The sequence below is a fragment of the Pagrus pagrus genome, assembly GCF_965226575.1.
Source record: "Pagrus pagrus genome assembly, chromosome: 2".
NCBI lineage: Eukaryota > Metazoa > Chordata > Actinopteri > Spariformes > Sparidae > Pagrus > Pagrus pagrus.
Window position 1 is genome coordinate 23609854 of NC_140186.1, and position 20813 is coordinate 23630666.

The window sequence follows — 20813 nt, forward strand, 5'->3', positions numbered from 1 at the left end:
TCAGGCTTTGGTCAGGCTAAAAACGCTCGTAGTTTGGGCAAAGACAAAAATCAGAGGAGGCAGAACAAAGAAATATTGCACTCCGTTTGTGTTGGCAGGAGAGACACAAGCCCCGGCATCATGTTCTTTAACATGCAAGCCAAACAGGGACAGACCAATGCTGGAATGCTGTAGAAATGCTGAACAGAGTGGAGTGAAGAAAGATGACTAAAAGGAAAGAAAATGACAGAGAAAGCTTCAAAGTAACTTGTGTAAGTAATCCAGAGAAGGATCAAATCAGTGGAAGTGCATAAAAGAAAGCAGATTGTCAACCTGTGACCACATTTGGAGAGAGTGAAAAACAAAACAGAAAGAAAGCAGTTTTAGTATGAGGCAGAGTGTGTCAAACTCGGCCCGGTTCTAGTGGGGAGTAGCAGTAAACAGCCCAACAGCCAATGGCTCAGCAGGACACCTCGAGCACACGCTCTCGGTTTCCTCCCTCTCTCCCTCCATCACACTTCTATGCCTCTTGTGTGTCAGATAACAAGCTCAGCAGGACCACACTCACATTCATCGAGTACTTTTAGTCATCGTGAAGGAGTAAAAAACTAGAAATAAGCTGCATGATTTGGTTGAATGGCAAAACCTGCACGCACTCTACACACAAACATCTCAGGAAAGCAACAAGCAGGCCCAATTTTTTCTAAAGCTGTCAGCGTGGACTATGACAGCTCCATATACAACATAACATAATCTCCAAAGATTAAGATGAGCCCTTTGTAAGACAAACCCAGAGATGGCCAATGTTTAGATGTCCTACCTATTCTCCACAGTCAACAGAAGTAATTCGGCCTCGTGTTTGGTGTCGGTGGCTACATTGAGCAACTTGATAATAGTTAAGCGACAGTGGGCTGGAGCCTGCTACTTGTACTTACGCTGCTGGGTGCGCTTGTCGCTGGCGTTCTTCAGCGGCAGGCAGACGGGACAGTCGTGTCGTGTGCAATTTTTCCAGTGGGAGATGATCTGTCTGGATGACGCACAGTGAGCCACTGCAGGGAAAAGGAGACAGAGAGATAGAGAGATCAACAGGGTTCACAATCTTGATGCTTTCAGTCTGCCCTGTGTGGTCAATACAAAGTACTTAACACTAGAGATGGGCAACACAACTTATCCCAGCAATGATAAAGAGAACAACAGCCCTTTTTCCGACAACTTTTATGTATAGCTTCTCTTTGTTCACTGACGAACATGGCATCTTTTTTCTCTACTAGCAATCCCAGCGGCACTCACTCAAGCACCAAATATTTTAAAATGTGGAATTGCATCAAGCTCAACACTAGGACAGAAAATCTTGCTATGCGAATGTCTTTAAAGGATGGGCTGACTGGTACTGATGAATAACACAAAAAATAATGAGGATATGAGCAAAATGTATCGGAAGTGAGACGGATAGCTAGTCAAAGCTAATGAGAGAAACTAGTAGGGCTGCCTCCACATAGTCGATGATTAAAGTCATCGGTCGAGAAAACCCCAAGTTGACTCACATTGTGTCAGTCGAATCGCTGCACTTTTGTTTTTTTAGCTGCTTCATTGTACACAGAATCATGCAGGAGTAACGCCATGGCTTGTATTTTACGGAACTAACTGTAATGGAAGTGGAGAAGAGCAGCGCAACTCCAGTCTGTTGGCTGCTTCAATGCTCTCTTCCCCAGTGAAGACCGTCACTGAAGTCGGCTGCTTTAACTACTTTACAAACTTTTGAACCAGACGGTGGGACAAACTCCTCCACTGGTGGCGAACTGACACCTCTGCCTGCAACACTGTCAGCAGCCTGTTAGGAAACTCTCTGTGGAGCTCTGGTATTTTAAACTTCAACTATGAGCAGAACGCACACTTATAACTTCTCTGACTGTGCGGAAATTTGATGTTTTTTCATCACAGATGACAAAGATAGGCATTGCTAGCTGGCTGGTGTAGGCTGATATTGATTGGCAGATAGCCTATGGAAAAAAAGTGGAACAAATAGATGAATCTTTTTACTGAACAGCCAAATCCCATTTGACTGACAAAATCTGCATCAGTGTACAGCCCTAGAAACTTGAGAAAAGAAATGTGACGGCCCAAAACTCAAAAGATCTCAGGTTCAGCTCATTGCACCAATTTCCACTCTTGGAAGACTGCTGGTTTGGCCCAGTGGAAAGAGAAGTTAAACCAAATTTCCTGGTGCGTGGCTGAACAAACTGAGGTGCTTCATTTCATCTGTGGCCAGGCTAATGAGCTAGCAGCTAATCTGACAAGAAATCGAAAGTAGGCTAAAATCAGCCTGGCTAGCTGCCTGGCACATATACAATTACTACATGGCTTTAAGCACTGAGGGCTACGCACAAATAAACACAGTTACAGTTTTATTATCTTTGTAAAAATGCCAATTCTACTGGCATAGACTCAATCATAGAAGGGCTATCATTTTGAGGGCTTTTTGTAGATTCAGTATGCAGTGAGGAACAAAGACAAAAAAGCCTCACATTTAGGTCCAAAGCCAATCCAAACAGTACTCATATCGCAGACTCCAGAGTCCCTCAGGTGAAAATGAACTAAGCCAACAGACATCAGATAGATCTAAAATCTTAGAGATAAAACTGCATGTTGGGAAACAAAATCTCTCTCTACGGTTATTTCAGTGGCACAGAGAAGAAGCATTTCTGAGCAAGAGGAAATGAGCTGGCATGCAGGGAGCAGAGACACAGACGCCTTCACACTTAACACACCTTGGCCTCCGAGTATGTTGGCTTGAAACTGAACTTACGCATTCAAGACCAAGGGCAGAGCAAAAACACAGAGCCAAATTTAAACGAGAGTAGCTTCGGGAGATTTTTTCTTTGCAGCAATGCTGGTGCCGACACAGGAAGCAGAGGAGCAATGACTGCAGGTTCAAGACCGGCAAACGATATTGCACATCCAGAGGAAGAAATTGGCCTCAGCAGACCAAGAGGTGAGTGTTGTTTTTTTTTTTTTAAATGGATGGAAATCTCCCCTGTGCGGAGTCTGTATAAGGCAGAGACACATGGCATGACCAACATAGAGTGAAGGGAAACATGTCTGCTCACAGCCATGTAACTGACCTCCTCATGGAGACCAGGAGGGGATGTAAAAAAGAGCTGGCTACAAAAAAAAAAAAAGGGATATAACCGAATATGACTACATTAAAACTGTGCATCCAGCCCTTCTCTGTATTTCTATGTGTATGTCGTCATGTATTTTCTTATGTTAAGAGGCCAAGTTATTTATATACATGTGATAAAAACAGAGCTCAAGTTGGAAAAAGGAATTCAAGCAGACCTTTGGTATTCAAAAGATAAACATTTTAACAAAAACTTTAAACACAACTTTTGTCTGGACTTTTGTTTAAGTGGCTCAAGACTGACAGCAATCCTCCGATACAGCAGCAAAGGTTGTATATATTAAGTTGCTTCAATAATACCAGCTGCTTGACACCAAGACTTCAACTACTACAAGTGGCGAGAGACTGGTAGAAATTAGTGCTCTGACTGATCTGTTAGGTCTCTTTTGTGTACAAAAAGAACTAGCACGTGCAGCTGGAAGTAAGGTTTTACCCCTTTTCCACTGGTCAAAAATCCCACTTAAACCCGCTATCGTGCTTTTGTGTGCAATGGGAATGTGTATACTCGGCATTTACACCCGGGTCAATTGACCCTGCAGTAGACACAGGTTTTTATCACCTCGGCTCGGCTTTGATTTAAACGCAAGACCTGGGTGACCACGCTAAATTCCGCCACGCAAAGTGATGACGCATTATCAACATCCGATGGTGGCGCGTAAAAATAAGGAAGGAATTTGGAATGTGGTCTATTAAGGACGTTTTATTACTGGACACAGTGCGGGAGGTGGAGCCTCGTTGACTTCCCGGCTATGCAAATACCTGGATCGCCCACTGAGCCGGCAGTTTAGGCAATTTGTAGTGGGTTGACCCACGTTTTAAAAACCTATGTAGACCCGCTAATTTTGGTGGAAAAGAGGTATTACATTGTCTTTGAGTCTACTTTTCTTTTATTTGCAAACATTATAAACAGTTATAAAAACATTTTCAAAGCTTTACACTTCTTGCTGTATTGTCACACCAGATATTTAAAAGAACACAAGAATTTTCTAAATGACTTCCCCGTCTGCTGAAACCAAGACACATCAGCAAATTTTAATCAGTAGCTTGCATGTTCTGCTCTACTTCTATGATGTCTGTAAAATTCAGGAGAGGTGGCTGTAGTATGCAAAATATTGTCATTCAAATGTCTCTTCAACAGCTAGTCTGTAACAAACAGAACTGGAGATTTTACACAAGATCCAGAAACCAGACTTTTATTTAAAAACAAAAAAAAAGAAGAAGAGTTGATTGTGCCCTAACCCTTTCCTAATGTGCCCACACACCAGCAAGTCTCAAATCGGTAAAACAGGGTGACAACTTCTACAAAAACCAGGAATATATCAATCTGATTTCATTATCTGATTTTTTCAAATTCTCCAACTCACCCTGGCAGGACTTGCCGGCCTGGCAGTGGGTCATGTGGTTTAGGACGTTCTTCATGGTGCGGCAGTGAGGCAGGGCGCAGGCCCTCACCTCCCCGTTGGCCTGCTCCCGTCGCTGGCACTTGTGTGCGTGAAGCAGCAGAACCAGCTGCTGCTGGATCAGCTTGCGCTTCTCTGGGTCGGCGGTGGGGCCTGCTGAAGACACTGCCACACCTCCACTGCCGGCCAGTGGGAGCAACGCTGTCTGCTGCTGAGGCTGCTGCTGAAGCTAATACATGGTTGACAAAGACAAATGTAGAGGAAATGTCAAAGTTGAAATGGGTTAACAATAAAACACCTTAAATTGCCTCTTATGCTGTCAATACTACAGTTGTAAAAGGCAAATTTCCTGTCAGTCACTTAAGGTGAGAAGATGCTTTATATGCATCTATTTTATGCTACATGTGATTGGCTGCGTCAAATTTAGGTCTCCATCTACACAGACGGTCACCAAACCCAAACTCAGTATTATCACTTTCTCTCTTACGTTTACAGATTTTAGGAGAGAAAATTTGATTGATTTCATGATTGACTTCATGATTGACTTCATGATTGACTTCATGATTGACAGGGCACGTATGTGTTCTGTAGCAGGCAAAAAATAGTTATTTAATTCCAGTTTTACTTTTTTTCAGCTCTTGGTGATAATCTACATCTAAAAGAGCTAATTTTAGTAATGTTATGTTATAACTTCAACAGGTATTAATTGTAGAATAATGGTTAATACTTAAACACTGGTCACAGTCAGCATGTGCAGTGAGGTTGAGGGGGTGGACACAGACTTGCAGATCATCAAGACAGATTGGCATGTTTAGTGATCATTATAATATCTGTGATTATTATTACTTTAGCCCCAACATTCTGGCCACTGAGTAATAGAAGAGCAATGACTAATAAAAACAACAACAACAATAATAATGGCAATAAACTGTATGTGTGAACATGTGTCTAGTAAGATTTCTGCCATTATCAATATGGTAATGTCTGAGTAAGCGCTAACCATGCTTGGCACGCTAGTGACAGCGGCCCCTTTGAGCTCAGTGGGGAAGGGTGGCAGGCTGTTGGCAAGGGCAGCCTTGTTCTGGAGCTGCTGCTGAGGGTTTAGCTGCTGGCCGGCTCCTGTGGCACCTTGACCATAGGGCTGGGCCCCAAATGGACCCCCATTGCTGCCCAGGCCCAACTGGAAAGACAAACAGATGAAAAAAAGTTAATAAAGTAATTTAGCAGTATTATTATGACAGTAGCCTACTTTAAAGCCCCAAATCATGCAGGGCCTGAGTAAGAGCTTGTTTGGAGACTTCAGCAGTGTAATACAATACCAATTGTTTGTCATTTACTCTTTACATCTGACTAGAACCTAACTAGCAACCAACATCTGTCTGAAAATTATGTGGTGCTATTAGATAACATTTTTCCATAAACAGAAAGTGTCAGCACTGTTCCTCAACATCGAACAGGAAGTTTACAGAAGTCTGGATTCTATAATGGACTGTAATTTGGGTGTTGGTTATTATTCAACTACATTTGTCAAAACAGCATCAACATGCCAACAAAGGTTCCGCCTTCATTTCAATGCCAATTTGTCACTACACGACCCCCTCATAACTGAGCCAAGATGACTGCGCCTGGTTCAATTTAAGCCAGCCATGTCCTGGCACCATGACAGCTCAGCATGACACCAGCTAATATTGGCACGAAGGACTTCTCCAGCACTCGACCACAAGAAGGTTTCCAAACATTTCTCCTCTATTCTCAAGCTTGCTGGTAGGTTGCAACAAGTGGAATGATGCAAAGAGACACTGTTAAAAACATTACGATGGGTAGGTTAGGGGACCGACAGATAAATCTATCTTGGCAAAGCGGTTCTTCCATTCGCCATTTGACAGGAAATAACCATTACTTGGCAATCCTGCTCTCAAGATCCTATTGGGCTGTAGAATAATTAATATGGCAAATTTAATTTAATTTTTTATACCAAATTAAGGTTCATAAATGAACTCAATACAATTTGTAGCAAGAGTCTAAATTTGTTTATAGCATGTGGCTTTGCATATGTCTACATTGTGATAAAAATCAATACTGTACTGTCTGATCAATACCATGACACTGATACCAACCACATCACCCAGACCAATGTGAGATGATGGAAGTCTGTAAACCATCAGATTGTTTTGTAATACTGAGGTAGCTCTACCTTTAATACATATGGCTGTACTTAAAGTTTCTGTCAATGCTGCAAATCAATGAGCAGCACTGCTGTATGGTAATATTGGACTAACAGTAAAATTGTCTAAGTGAACTCATTTCACTTGATCATCTGGTTATCTTCTCTACATCTATGGTTTCACAGTTGAATTTCAACCCATATCCCCAACCCTCAGCAAGAACCATACATCAAGATGTGAGGCACCAGGGGCATAAAATCCCTGTTAGTGCCATGCTTTACACACTGAACAACTTGCTGCGGCTCCCTCATCCACAGACTCCGCAATGCCAGGCCAGGCTGTATCCCCTCAGGCTGTTGACACCGCTCCAACAGACCAGATAAAAAAGACCCAGCTGAGACGACCAGACACTGGCAGCCTTTCAACACAGCTGAGCAGGCGGACACACACAGTTGCGCACACACAAACGCACACCCCCTCCGCTTCGCTCTTCTCATTCAGCCCCCCGCTCTCTGACACACTCCACACATCGGCAGGCAGGACAGTTGCCAACTATCATCTCACCGCTCTGCTGCCAGGATGGACTATTCAGCTGAGCTGCCCTCCTCCCTCTTCCTCATTGCACTCGCCCTCTGTCATTCTAACTGATTAAGTGGTTTACAATACCCATCTTTCCCAGCGTGACTGACAGGGCAAGCAGCCATCCAATAAGCCAGAGAAAGCAAGGGGAGTGTTCATGCGTATACAATAACAAAGGAGCATGGGCCAGGAAGGAGTGACAGCAGTCTCTTACCAACACAAATGACCAGAAAGAGATTTACACCCGGTGATTAAAGCACAACAGAGGAAGCCACACACAAAGACAGCATGAGTCTAGTGGTTTTTTTCTCTAGAGGTGTTGGGGAAATGATAATCACTGAAGACCAGCTAAGCTTTCAACACATACACGCACACAAATGTCCTGCAAATGCTGACAGTCCCCTCACAGATATTTCTACATCAGCTTTTAATCTTTCTTGTGGTTTAAACATGTCGACATACTCTGAGAATGGATCACACGTACACCACCTCTCCAAGTCTTTTCTCAGTAGCTCGCAGCCTCTGCATGTGTGTGTTGTGGTTACATATTGCTTCAATGTCTTGGCTCTGACACAGAGCCAGTAAAAGAGACGGCTTCCGACTGATTTCCTGTGAAACCACATTGGTGGCAAGCTTTCATAAAAGCAGCCAATCACACACACACACACACACACACACACACACACACACACACACACACACACACACACACACACACACACACACACACACACACACACACACACACACACACACACACACACACACACACACACACACACACACACACACACACACACACTTCAGACTCCCAAGACTAATCTTAACAATGACTGAGCAGTTGACAGCAGCGTCAATATTAGCTCCGTGCCAAAAGTGAGAGTAGAGCTGCCAATTGTGGAGTGTACATTTCATTTCTGAACAATCAGAGCACGGAAAATGAGCTGAGGGCGCGAAAAGACTGCAGATGAACCAACAGAGCAACCACCACAGTGTATATATACACAGATCAATACAGCACACATGCAAAAGAAGGAGAAATCTGGTGTGTTGGGTAGCCCTCAATATTAAGGTGTCACAATTTCAATTTTAACCTTCGGGGTGAACCCCCTTTCACGTGTTAAGCTGGTGGGGAAATAATACATGGAGCTTTGCTGTATCTTGAGGAGCCGTCGCCTTTATTCACAGCCAAACTGCAGCCTATATTGTACACTTTATTGCTGTCGCTACTACTGCTACTCCTTTCGCTTCTCCTTCCTCTCCCATTCATTCACTGTCCGCACGTACGCATGCTCCCTCACTCTCTCGCTCGCCCACTCACACCTTACGCACCTTGTATATGTTCAGTTCGGAAATAGTTTGCTAAGACACTTAATTGTTCAGAGAAGACTATGGACATGGCTGTTTTATTTTTGTTTGTTTGTTTTGTTGTGAACTTGAATTTCAGCTTCTGTGAAGAAGACTGCAGTTATAAAAGAAACTAGATGGCAGGTTATTTTGTTTAAGTTTCCAATTGACTGAAGATATAAGTTATTGTTACATCTCATCTCTAATTGTCTTTTCCGCTATTTCCCTGGGGGGACCCCTGTGTTGCCGCTTTTATCCCCCCTTTCGGGGGGCTGCGGGGCTACTGGGGCCAAATCCAGCTCTCACAGGGCGAAGGCCAGGGTACACCCCTGAATGAGACGCCAGTTCATCCAGGGCCCTCTGATGGCAGAGGCTGCCTTGCAGCTGCAAGGTGCCAGCTACACATCAGGAGCAGTTTAGGGGTTCAGCATCTTGCTCAAGGATGCTTCGGCATGTAGCTCAGTTCCGCCCAGGGGAGCCGGGGTTCGAACCAGCAACCTTCTGGTGGCTGGTCACCTGCTCTACCCACTGAGCTACAGCCGCCCTCACTGAGCTACAGCCGCCCCCACTGAGCTACAGCCGCCCCTATTGTTACATTATGTTGTTAATAAATGTTTTACATTTGACAATGTAGTGTGGTACATTGCGAACAAAGGTCAGATATTATATTGCATAAAAGTCTAGTCTAAAAATGGCATAGCAACCTGTGCTTTAAAAAAATAAATGTAAAAATCGAGATTCGAATCGAACCGTGACCTTAGAATCGAAAATTTAATCGAATCAAGGATTTGGAGAATCGTGACACCCCTATTACTCATAGTTCCTTATCATCACTGATCTCAAAGGCTTTAGTGAAGTCATTTGAGACATAGCACAAATGGTTTTTACGGCCAGCAATGGAACATCTCCACTCATTAACCAGCCAATTAGGAGGTACATAAAGCTAAGCACTAGCAATTATCACATATTCATAAAGGCATTTAAAAAATTAGCCACTGTATGGAAACCATGGACCCCCTCTTGAAAAATAAACGTGAGCATGGATTGGTCAGTTTACCGTGTCAATAGCCAAAATGTCCAGTATAAAATATGCCGGATAAATAAATTAATTAAAAGCATTTTAAATAACTAAATAACATATGACCTGCAAGATGTTGTAGACAAATGACATATTATGCGAAAGTTTGGTTTTGCCTCTGCTTTTAAGACTTTGTGCGATTTATTAACAGGCTGGCCACATTGGAAGCTCATGTATTGTGTGGCAGCTGCGTTGCTGAGCTAGCTCCGGCCTGCTCTATCTGTTTACATGGAGTTTGCCTTTGATAATTATCCATAAATATGATGACGGGATTTTCCTTTCACAGGAAAAACACTGCCCTTTACCCATTGTTGCTATGGCAACGACAGTGCATGAGGATGCTGTGGCCAGTACCTCCTCCAAATTAAGCTACGTTCTGTTTTTTTGGCTTTGTTGCTGAAAAACGTACTGCCTTTGGCAGAAATACCATCATCATCATTGGAGAAGGAAGAGGGTGTTTTGGACTAAGAGCAGCAGACTTTCAGACCATCAGAGCCCACGGTGTCTTTCAAACGAGCAACCTGACCGGCTCGACCACCCCGGGGAGGAAGAGAGTTGGAATAAGAGCCATGCTAATCCAGCTTGGTTTAAGGCTGCTCCTGGCTAATGTCCGGTCACAGGAAAAGGAAATGGACAAAATGGGACTCAGGCTGGAAAAAAATCAACGTGAAGTCAGAGTCTGTTGTGCCCTCAGAGACGTGGGTTGAGGTGAGGTGGACTAACATTTATGCATGGTGCTCACACACAGACAGAGTTGATGGACAGCGTTTCCCAGATGTTGAACTTTTGATATGAGGATGCCACCATCTTGTTGCTGCTGTTTTGTTAGATACAAAAGATGCACTACCTGTTGATGTATATTTTGATACCAATAACTATATACTATAACTATATACAACCCTGTGTTGCATTATAATGAATAAATTACCTTGTACTTTGTACCTCGTGTGTATTCTCTTTACGTCTATGACATATTCTACAGATACAGACATTAAAACTGTGGTGAAATGCTGGTATGATGTCCATATGACTGCCTACAGGTTGTTTTCAGGTCTATTTAAAATGATAAGCACAATGAAATGCCACACACATGCGCTGCTCCCCATCCAGTGTGGCCAGCCTGTAAGTGTTTAGTCACGTGCAGCATTTTTTTCTCTCAGCACACATGCGCTTTATCCCAGTGACATGGCCCTAAGCCTGTATACCTCCAGCAACAGCCCCCCACTGTGGCTTGACAGCAGTCAACTCCGACATGTCGGTAGTATGCATGTCGAAAGTCTTCTGGCAGTGTGCTCCATTGACAGCAATGTGCCAGAAAAAACTGAGGAAGGCAGGCCTCTGTTAATAATGGTTAAAAAAAGTTAAGCTTTTGAAAATGTTTTTGAGGTAGGAAAAGCATGTAACATGTTTGTTTTCTGTGTTTTTTTAATTTTTTTATGAGAAACAAAACCATGTTTGTTGACAATGAAAATGCCACTTCTGCTGTGCTGCAGCAGTGAAAAAATGAAAAAAGAAGGCATCTTCATAGTCATCAGGCCATGGCAGTCAAACACAACGGCAGATCATTGTGTTCCACTGTTGATTTCATTCCACAATAATAGCATGCAGTTATCAAAAGTATATCAAGGATTGACACTTTAAGGCTCTGCTTGAGTTTAGAGTTGAGACAGAACAACAAAATTTTGACTGAGTGACATGTTAGTCTGGATTTGTCAAATATCGAAGGAAGAGTGGGAGCACCCAAAGCACCAACAACACATCATCAAGCTTACTAAATTTGTCTGTCAGGAGTCGGTACCCTTTCAAATGGATCACATTCATGTTGCCAATGTTAAAATGATTTCCACTCACACACCATCCACACATTTTATGAATTGCAAGTTAATAATTCTATTGCTAATATTCTGTGCGAATAATGAATCAGAGCCAGAAAGATGTTACATGTGTGCTTTGAATCATTCAACAAAGTGTTGATAGAAAGCAGGCGACTCACCTTGTTCATATTGCCTGCTTGCTGGGCTGCACTGAGGGTGGCGTGAGCCCCGATCTGCTGCCCTCCCTGGGTGAGTGTCTCTGCCAACGCACTCCCTGCTCCTCCTGATCCTGGTGCAGCTCCCTGCATTGTTGGTCCCTGGTACTGCATGCCTGCCACCCCCGCTCCCCTTCCTCTCCCAGCTTCAGGTCCGAGACCACCATTCATCACCTGCCCAGGTTGGGGCTGCCCTCCCTGGGCCAGGAGCCCACCATGGCCTTGGCTATTGTTAATCATGGCCTGGTTGAAGCTTGTTGTGTTCAAGCCCATTGTTGCAGTGTTGTTGTTGTTGTTCTGTCCTGCTACTCCAGTTGGTGTTCCTGCTTTTTGGGCCTGGGGGGACGGGTGGTTGTTGGGAGAGCCCTGGCCAAGGGGGCTCTTTCCTAGGGGTGTGCCCAGCTGAGGCCCCATACCACCTGGCTGAGGGCTAGCTGAGTTCAGCCCTGCGCCTGTGATACTGGAGGTGCTACCTGCTCGAAGGAGCTCCGAGAGCTGCTTGTGCTTTGCGGCTGCATCTGGGACACCGCCCCCAAGGCCGCCCGGGGTGCCACCTGGCCCACCAGATCCAGGTGGTGCTCCACCATTTGAAGGCATCCCACCCATTAGGCTCAGATCTCCTCCATTAGGGATCAACTCATCTGGAAGGTCATTCTCTAAATCATCCCAGGAAAGTGACCCCAGGTCTAGGAGAAAAGGAAGAGAAAAGAAAAATAAGATTAATAATTCAATAGTTTCAAGTGTGCATTGACACTATTGCCTGTACTTGATTAACAATGTGTGTCAGTGAGGAAGATTCACTCTGCTCAGCCTTTGTGGATCGTCAAATCAGCCTGTGTTTAGTTTAGTGCAAAGTATTCGCATTTCTCGCTATACCACAGGCAACACACATGACAGCAGGTATAAAAACTCACACAAATACCTTCTTTGTATTATTCACTGCTTATAGAATATTATTGAGGCAACATGCTTACTGATGCTGCAGTATGGCACGGTCCCTGCAGCACAAGACAAGAAACAAGACACAGTGTGATAATAAGAGCATCGCTACTGGCTGACAAACACAGTGTGACAAGAGAGAGAATCCAGCAGCACTCAGGATTCCTGCTGGGCAGTGGAGGAATATTTGTGTCACACCATCCAGAGGTGTGAGCATAATGCAGAGAGCCTAGGGAGCCATGATTTGTTTGAGATGAAGTGAATACGACAGCGAGAAAAGATGGGAAGTGCGTGTGTGAGAGAGGTGAATTTCTTGGTCTAGGACAGCCCTGATTAATCAATTAGTGGGGTAGAAAGTCCTTACTGTTGGGGCTGTGAGAGTATATTAGTTTAATATCCTCTGAACCGTTGTTCCATATCACTGTCTAAGTGGTGTTTTCTGCCCCATATCACTGTGTGAAATAAATGCAGCCCTCTTATTTATTTAAGCAGGTATGACAACACAGAGTGCTCCATCAAAAACAGGGGGCAGGGCAGACGTTGAATCTGTCTCTACATTTCGGCTAATTGCAATGCCATGTCATTTGGTAAGTGACTGTGGTGGTGAATAAAATGTGTGCAAGTGCACATTTTTATGTTTTTTCGAATGTGTACAAAGCAGTGTTTCCCACACATAGACCTTACTTGTGTGGTCTTCCCAGGTATATTTACAGCTACCCAAGCATATCTGGCAACCCATGTTAGCATTTTATACTTTGCAGACAGAGAGACAGATGCTCTCTAGTGTTACATCCCTCTTGTAATACATTTCCAGAGTTATAAAATCCCATCTAGGTATATGCTCTGGCATCTGATAAGTCTTCAAGCTATTGGATCTGGTACTTTAACTTTACTTCCTGAATTACATTTCATGAATCTCAGATAACTGAAGGCACACGTCCGCAACAATGCAGCCCCTTGCATAGTTTAACACAAAGCCAACATTGGGTTGGCTAACAAACACAGTCTAACATGACTTTACAGTCTAAAATGATCGTCTTTATTCTAATCCAGTTTACTCAGTTCTTCAAAAACAAGCGGGGGGTAGAGTTGTTCATCTTTAATGAAGTTTTCATGTCAAACAGCACAATCTTGAATGCAGAATGAGTAAAGAGTAGAAGCCACATTATGCAAGTGGCTGGTAGCACCATGGCTCACATCAATTCCCTGCAGCTGCACAGCTGAAGATACTGAGAACTGAGGAATGTCACTTTATCCATGAAACGGCCAAATCAAATCAAGCTTATCAGTTATTAACATATGATGAACAGGGTTTAATGAAACAGGATGGGAGTGGACTGAACAGAGCAGACACAGTGAGGCAGTCCCCTCCCATCTGCCGTCTGCTGCTGGATGTCTTCATTGAGATTCAGTCAGAATCCAGCCTTTAATGAGGGCACTTGGCCTACGTACTTCCCTGAGTAAACACAGCCTTCCAGATCTGCCGCGTTAGCCCGCTGTCTGTCCCTGGCATCAGGCAAGCAGGTGCTCCATGTGGAGGAAGCTTGTTTAAGGCTGAAGGGACCATCCGTCTTTCCCTCCCTCACTCCTCTCAGCCCCTCCCTCTCCAGCCAGCAGCCACATGGATGCTCTCAGAGCAGCAGCATTCAATTCAACCACATGCCCGCAGGCCTGGTCCTGCATTCATTTCTGAATGGGGACACACACACACACTCTGTGCAACCTCACCCCCAGGCTCCTTGGCTGGAGACCAAAAATGCAAAGCAATGTTTTGGTTAGGTGGCACCACATGCAGTCAGGAGAGCCCCAACCATGGGAGTAGGGGGAGGGGAGACAGATTTGGAGTACTACTCCTCTCTTACAGCAGCCCTTTTTTCCACTTGCATGGCTTCCATTTGTTTCTCATTACTTCCTTCCTATACTTTTTCACCAAATTTCCTTAACTGACTTATTGCCACACTGTTCTATACCGTTTTAACCCCTGTGGCTCCTGTCTGAGTTAGGGGCTATAAATATCTGCTAAAGCAGCCCCAACAGTATTCCAGACTTGGGTTGCCTGTCATCTTGCCCTAGGGCGGAGCGTCTGGCCTTAGAAGGGACAGGTGCAGCATGGGTGCCTGGCCTTTCACTTGCTGTTAAGTATCACAGCAGGAAGAGCAAGAAAGCCAATGTGTGCGGGGATGATAACATATCCTCTGCTTTTTAACTATACTCCACTGACCCTTGGAGTGGGTCATCACATGTGAAGTTGGAAGGAGATGTTGGGAAAAGATCTGCTGAAAGGCTATCCAGGAGTGGCTTCCTAGATTATATTTGGCAGAACCCGATTACACTTAATAATTAAAACCTTAACTTTTAATTATGACCACAGACTCAAAGAATAAGTCAATGCAACTTGCATAATACAATATCTAACTTGGGGTCGAAGCATTTTACACAAATCAGGCATCGGTGACTCATGCATCACTTGACATTGCATCCATAGATAATTGTGCTATGCAGCATGCAAACCGCAACAGCTTTGTTCACAGTTTAAGTTCCTACCATTGGACATGAAATTTGAATCACTGTCCGCTGTGTTTAGAGCTCAGTCGTAACTCAACGAATATTATGAATCAGATAGTCTAAGGCCCGCTGACATACCCAGCACAAGTCGGTGGTCAATGCTGCTCATCAAAACACAGATCACACATGCCTGAATGACTCAAATTTATGACAATACGTGCAAGACTTCTTAGTCGATTATGAGCTTTATGGACTAGACTACAACTTTTTTAAAGCAGTCATAAATTTTATCTTTTACTTTAATTTACTTGTGTGGATGACAAAGTGTTTTACTTGGTAAGTTCGCATGAAATGGACTTCGGAATCGTGTAAAACATTTGTCAGTGAGTGTCGCTGTTGAAGGTGCAATGTGTAAGAATTGGCCACCTGCCCCTGGGAGAAGCGCCAGGCTCTGAAGCCAGTTTTCATAGTGGCCAACCGAGTAATTACATCGTCACGTGATGCACTGCGGCCCAAAAAGACTTTTTCCCATAAAACGGTGGATACATTTTTTTGAGCGTTACAACCCCCATGAAATGACTCGTTTCACAATCATAATTTGAGCCATTCGGTCCAATAACATTGGGAAAGTCTAGAAGAGCCGCACAATTAAATTTTTTATCGCCATTCAAGTTAGCCGGGTGCTAAAACAGAAGTAAGTCAGCTTGGTTGGTCTGTCTCTAGTGGGCACGCTCTATAGGCCACACAGTGCGGAAGCTATGCGGAAGAGCCCCGGTAGGAAGTCGAGCATTTTTGGCTTCATACACCACTGAGCAGCTTTCATAGGAATGAATGGGGCTCCACCTCGACAGCTGTGTCCACTCGCTGCCACTAGCTAGTTAGCTCAGTTAGCCATGAATCTAGTGGCCCTAAGCTGACTGACATACACAATGATGAGGGAGTGTTGGTGTTAGACCACGGGCAACAGAACCAAGCTCAGTAGCTACACAGTAAAGAAGGCCAGTTAGAAGCTGTCAACACCAGCACAGAAAAGCTGCATCTCAAGCAATGAATTAAGGATTCATTTAGAACAGGCAAGAGCTGATGATTAGGAACTAAAAGGATCCCCAAACTGAAGAGCTCCAGAGGGACACCATTTTCTACATCCGAGCAGCACTCCTTGCATTCGTTTTTTGACTGAGAGTTGGCGATCATTTGAGTGATGGAAAAATAAACCAAGGCAGTTTTGGTGAGTTTTATTTTGTTTCTGCCAATTTGAATGAAGTGTGTTTAACAATGAATTAACGAGCCAATTAAGTTGATCTTAGTTCGATTAAAGAGAGACACTGGGTACAAAGAGCAGAAGAGTTAAGTGATCACTCCTGGGGTAAATTTTACAGAACAGCAATTCAAGTCTTAGTCTTTTCATCAGCATTTCCCCCAGAAATGTTGTTTGGCCCAGTGGAGAGTAGCTTTTCACCACAGTGGCCATTATATCCGTGCTTTAAACTGAGCCACCCCACTGTAACTGTAGTTATTGGGACATCTTAGAAATTAGGACAGAGATGATAGGCTTATCTCACGATTTGACTCTATCATGTTACTTGGATGCAGACTTGATTCAAATCTCGATTCAAAACCAAACCTTGATTGAATAAATAGAAAAAAAGGGCATTATTAAGGTATTTTGCTCCAGTATACTGTGTGCCAAACCATTCACTGGAATCCTCAGTCCACTGAAATAGTATATGAAACAAAACCTGAGGGTAGGATAGATATTCTACAGCTTTTATATTTTAAAAGGTTGACTGCATTAAAGCAAAATTAACAGTCTCTTTAACAGTCTGAGAACAACAAAATGAGTCATGTCTCCAGCAGAGGAGAGTAGCCTCTCTGCAGCACCATTAATTCTGGAGAAAGCCATCGCTCTCCAAGATGCTGAATGGGTGAAGGGAGCGCACCAAATTATTTTCCTCAACTCAGTGGTGATTTAAGTTGTTTAAGCTCTGCAGTGTGTGTTGGTCAGCCAGGTGCTGGACTCTGTCACAGGTGAGTTCCGCCTTTTTTGGTCCGTCATATTCACTTTATTAACCAACATTTAAAGAAATTACTTTTTCTGAAATTTCCAATGCTTATGTCCCGCGCAGGGACAAGTTAGGCCCTGTGGGCCGCTGGAAAACCTTTTTTATCCAGCAAGACAGGTTTTCACTTTTGTCTAAAAGGCAGGCTGAAGTTTAAAGTACACTTGAGACTCGGTCTGTGATTGAAGAAAATAAACGAGGTCTGACAACAACAAGCAGAGTCTGAGATGTCCTAAATATGTCAAAACATTTCCAATTTAGAGAAAAACATAACCTTTCTTCTCATACCAGCTTTATACTATGCTTTAAACGTTATATTAGTATCACCACTGGAATGGTCTCCCGAGTTTTTTAACATTGCCAACTTTGGTTAATGTGTGCAATAAGCATGGCAGTCTCACTGGCTATTGATAGATCACTGTCATTTCAGTCTTGGTATACCTTTACACTAGATAGGTCCTGCACTAGCCTGACAAAACAAATTGCTGAATGTCAGCACATCTGCACTCTTCAGTCTGTTCACAACAAAATTTTCATTCAAACCAAGAACTACACCAAAATGCTTGCAGTAATTTAGTGTCTTCTCTGCCTCTCTCTGTTAGAAAAGACTCCTTGTGAGAGATACCACCTGCAGCTACACCGGAGGAATATATGAATGTTGATATGAATATTGATATTGTGACACAAAATTATATTGTTGTTGCCCAAGCATCAGGGTGCAGCAAAGATGCACATTTTGTTTGAGAATTCACAGAACTGTGCAATGTACGTTAATCAGGACAGATCACATTCAATCCAGCAAGACCTGCAGGATAAACTTTAATGGTACAACGTATTTCAGAAAGAAATCTACATCGGGAGAGGAGGAGAGAGGATTGTTAGCGTGGATCTGCTGCAGCAGAAAGATATCAGACAGCCTCTTTGAATTCATCTTCATTAACAACATTTTTAAATGCAGTTTTCAACCAACCACACTTTAGAACAGCCCAACAAAGACATAGACAGTTATGTTTATCCAGCTCTTCACACATTGCTTCCTGACACACACCGACACATAATCATTGATGGAAACAGGGAATGTGTTTCGTAGGCCCTTGCTCCCAAAACTGTAAGGTGATTTTCCAGTTTAAGGACCAAACACAACAGCTTTTGACAGCTCATGTAAAAACAAACATAAAGGTCATAAGATAATAAAGATTTACACAACTGATGTAGATCACAAAGTGTTTTATCTACCTCAATGCCAGTTCTTGCTGACTAGAACAGGACATTCCCTCCTACTGCCTTTAGGCCTACAGTGCCTACTTCTCCTGTGTCTTCTGAGTTTGAAACAAACTAGATGCTGAGTGAGATGCTCATGATGCACAAACAAGAGGGAAAGATCATTACTGATCTACAATGTAAAAATCACTGCAAACTGCAGCTTCTTTGCTATGAAAGGTTGTTAAACCCATTGAGATTTATAAATTATTTAAAAATGAAAATATAATTGAACATTTTTGTCAGTAAAATGTAGTTTATTAAACAGTACTTTTGCAAGTTTGTATGGAGCATACTACACTAAATGTGCATATAAAAGCAGTGTTTCCCATTAATTAACGAGACCCTGGCGGTGCGCCATAGTCTAATTTGCTGCACCATGGTCTCATATTGTTCCAAAAATATTTTTCACCTCTCATAGTAGCACTGAAGATCTGTAACATTTTGCTACCAGACAGTTGAAGCCAGAGCTGTGTTGTACAGTAAATTGAGAGGACTGGACTCATCACCAGACAGCAGAGCCAAACATTAGTGTTATATGTGATTCTCTTTTACATTTTTTATTTTCGACAATTTCTCATTTATGGTCATGTTATTTATGAGATAGCCTCTTAATTTTTCTCTAAAAGTGCACCAGATTCATGCATTTAACTTCTCTAATCTAACAAAATTTTCTTCCGGGGCCCCCGCAGCCCCTAGAGGATCCGAGGTCCACCCACCATATTCTCGTGAAATCCTGTGGGAAATGTATGCATGTAAAAGTATGTATGCAACACTGAAGTGAAAACCTGCAAAATACCTGCTTTAACATTGCAAATTGGGGTGTGGTATTAAAAGATATATTCTTGAAAAATTCGTCATTAACGCAGAAAAGATACTTTCAGAGTCTGCGTGATATAAATTTAGTCAACTACCCATCTCCATGAGGGTAAGCGCATTTGCACGCAGCCCAAAACTTAAGTGATGCAGCCGCAGTTTTTTTATTAGACTCAGTATTAAACCTGCAATGACTGATTTTTTTAGGATGTGAAGATAACATTGATACCATCACCAGAAGTTGATATGGCAAATAGTTGCTTATTTACACATTCAACAGTGACGGATGAAGCAACATTAGCATTAATACAGAGTTGCATTTTTGACCACCTGGCAAATCCAAGTCCAATATTCATTCGTTTTTTGGTCGTTTTTTTTTTAAATATAGGAAATATTTGCCTCTTCAGCTGTTAAATTCTCAACTATGATTACAAGCTAGTTTTTATTAACTGTGTCTGCTTTTTTGTGCTTTTCCAATAGTGTAGAGTGAGTTATTAGTTTTTTTCATGGAAAACAGCCGTGGTACCATGGCCAGAATAATACTGTGAGAGTGAACCAAAACCGAGCCGCAAGAAAATTGTTATTGTAAAAATATTGTTAATTATTGTCCTTTTACCTTCACTTTTAATAAAGCCAAACTCTGGACTCAGTTCTACATCTTGTTTTTTACTCCGATTTCCAATTTTCTTTTCGGTCTTTTGCTCTGTGAACCTTTACCACACATTGGTCTGTTTTTCAATGATTTTGTCTGGACACCTGATCTGTGTATTTCAAAATGAACTTGATGAAAATGTAACTTAATGGTATTCTCTCCTTAATTAGGAAGTCAAATTGACGTATATAAACAGTCACTGGAATGGCAATCTCTTCCAGTCAAAATGCAAGGAGGTCCAATAAAAAGCAGATGCAACAGATTTAATGATTAGAGGAGAAGCTCCTTTTGAAGTCTACCCGAAGAACCTGGACAGAACTGTGTTTTTAAGATGAACAGAATTAGTCAAATATGTATTGTGTTTTTCATTTATTAAGAAGATTTGGGGTGGAAATTTTAATTTGGAAAGCCAGCTTTTTTCCGCTATAAATGCTTGCACAAACAAGAAGCAGAATTTTCTGGGTTGTCTACCAAAACAAAAAGCGTTTTTTTTTTCTCAGCTTCACACTCACTCTTCTCTTCCTCACACACATAAGCAAACATCTGCAGTACAAACAGCAAAAACGTATTGTATTATAACAAGCAAATACAAGCACGGACATGAATAACGAGCAGCATTAAAACATTTAACAATTAGCCCATGCTGCAAACTAGCTACGCTTAAAAAAGGACGCTTTACATGGATGGAGTACGTGGGTAGTGACACTCCACCCTACATCTCCCCTTGTCTGCTCCGCTACTCCCCCTTCTTTTTCTCAGGGTTTTTCTGGTTGCCCGCAGGCAGACGCATAAATGGCTCCATTAGCAGCTGCGTCATGAGCTT

At 42.8% G+C, this 20813-nt stretch overlaps 1 protein-coding gene across 3 annotated transcripts in view; it reads right to left on the bottom strand.

Moving 5' to 3' along the window:
* crebbpa (CREB binding lysine acetyltransferase a) overlaps window positions 1-20813 on the bottom strand; it is a 44549-nt gene that overhangs the window by 18089 nt on the left and 5647 nt on the right. For all 3 annotated transcript variants that reach the window (XM_084369068.1, XM_084369067.1, XM_084369066.1), the window contains exons 2-5: window positions 11723-12444; window positions 5561-5740; window positions 4525-4789; window positions 915-1028 (exon numbers count right to left, since the gene is read on the bottom strand). In XM_084369068.1, coding sequence (XP_084225194.1) covers window positions 915-1028; window positions 4525-4789; window positions 5561-5740; window positions 11723-12444 — 1281 coding nt within the window. The remainder of the gene's footprint in view (window positions 1-914; window positions 1029-4524; window positions 4790-5560; window positions 5741-11722; window positions 12445-20813) is intronic.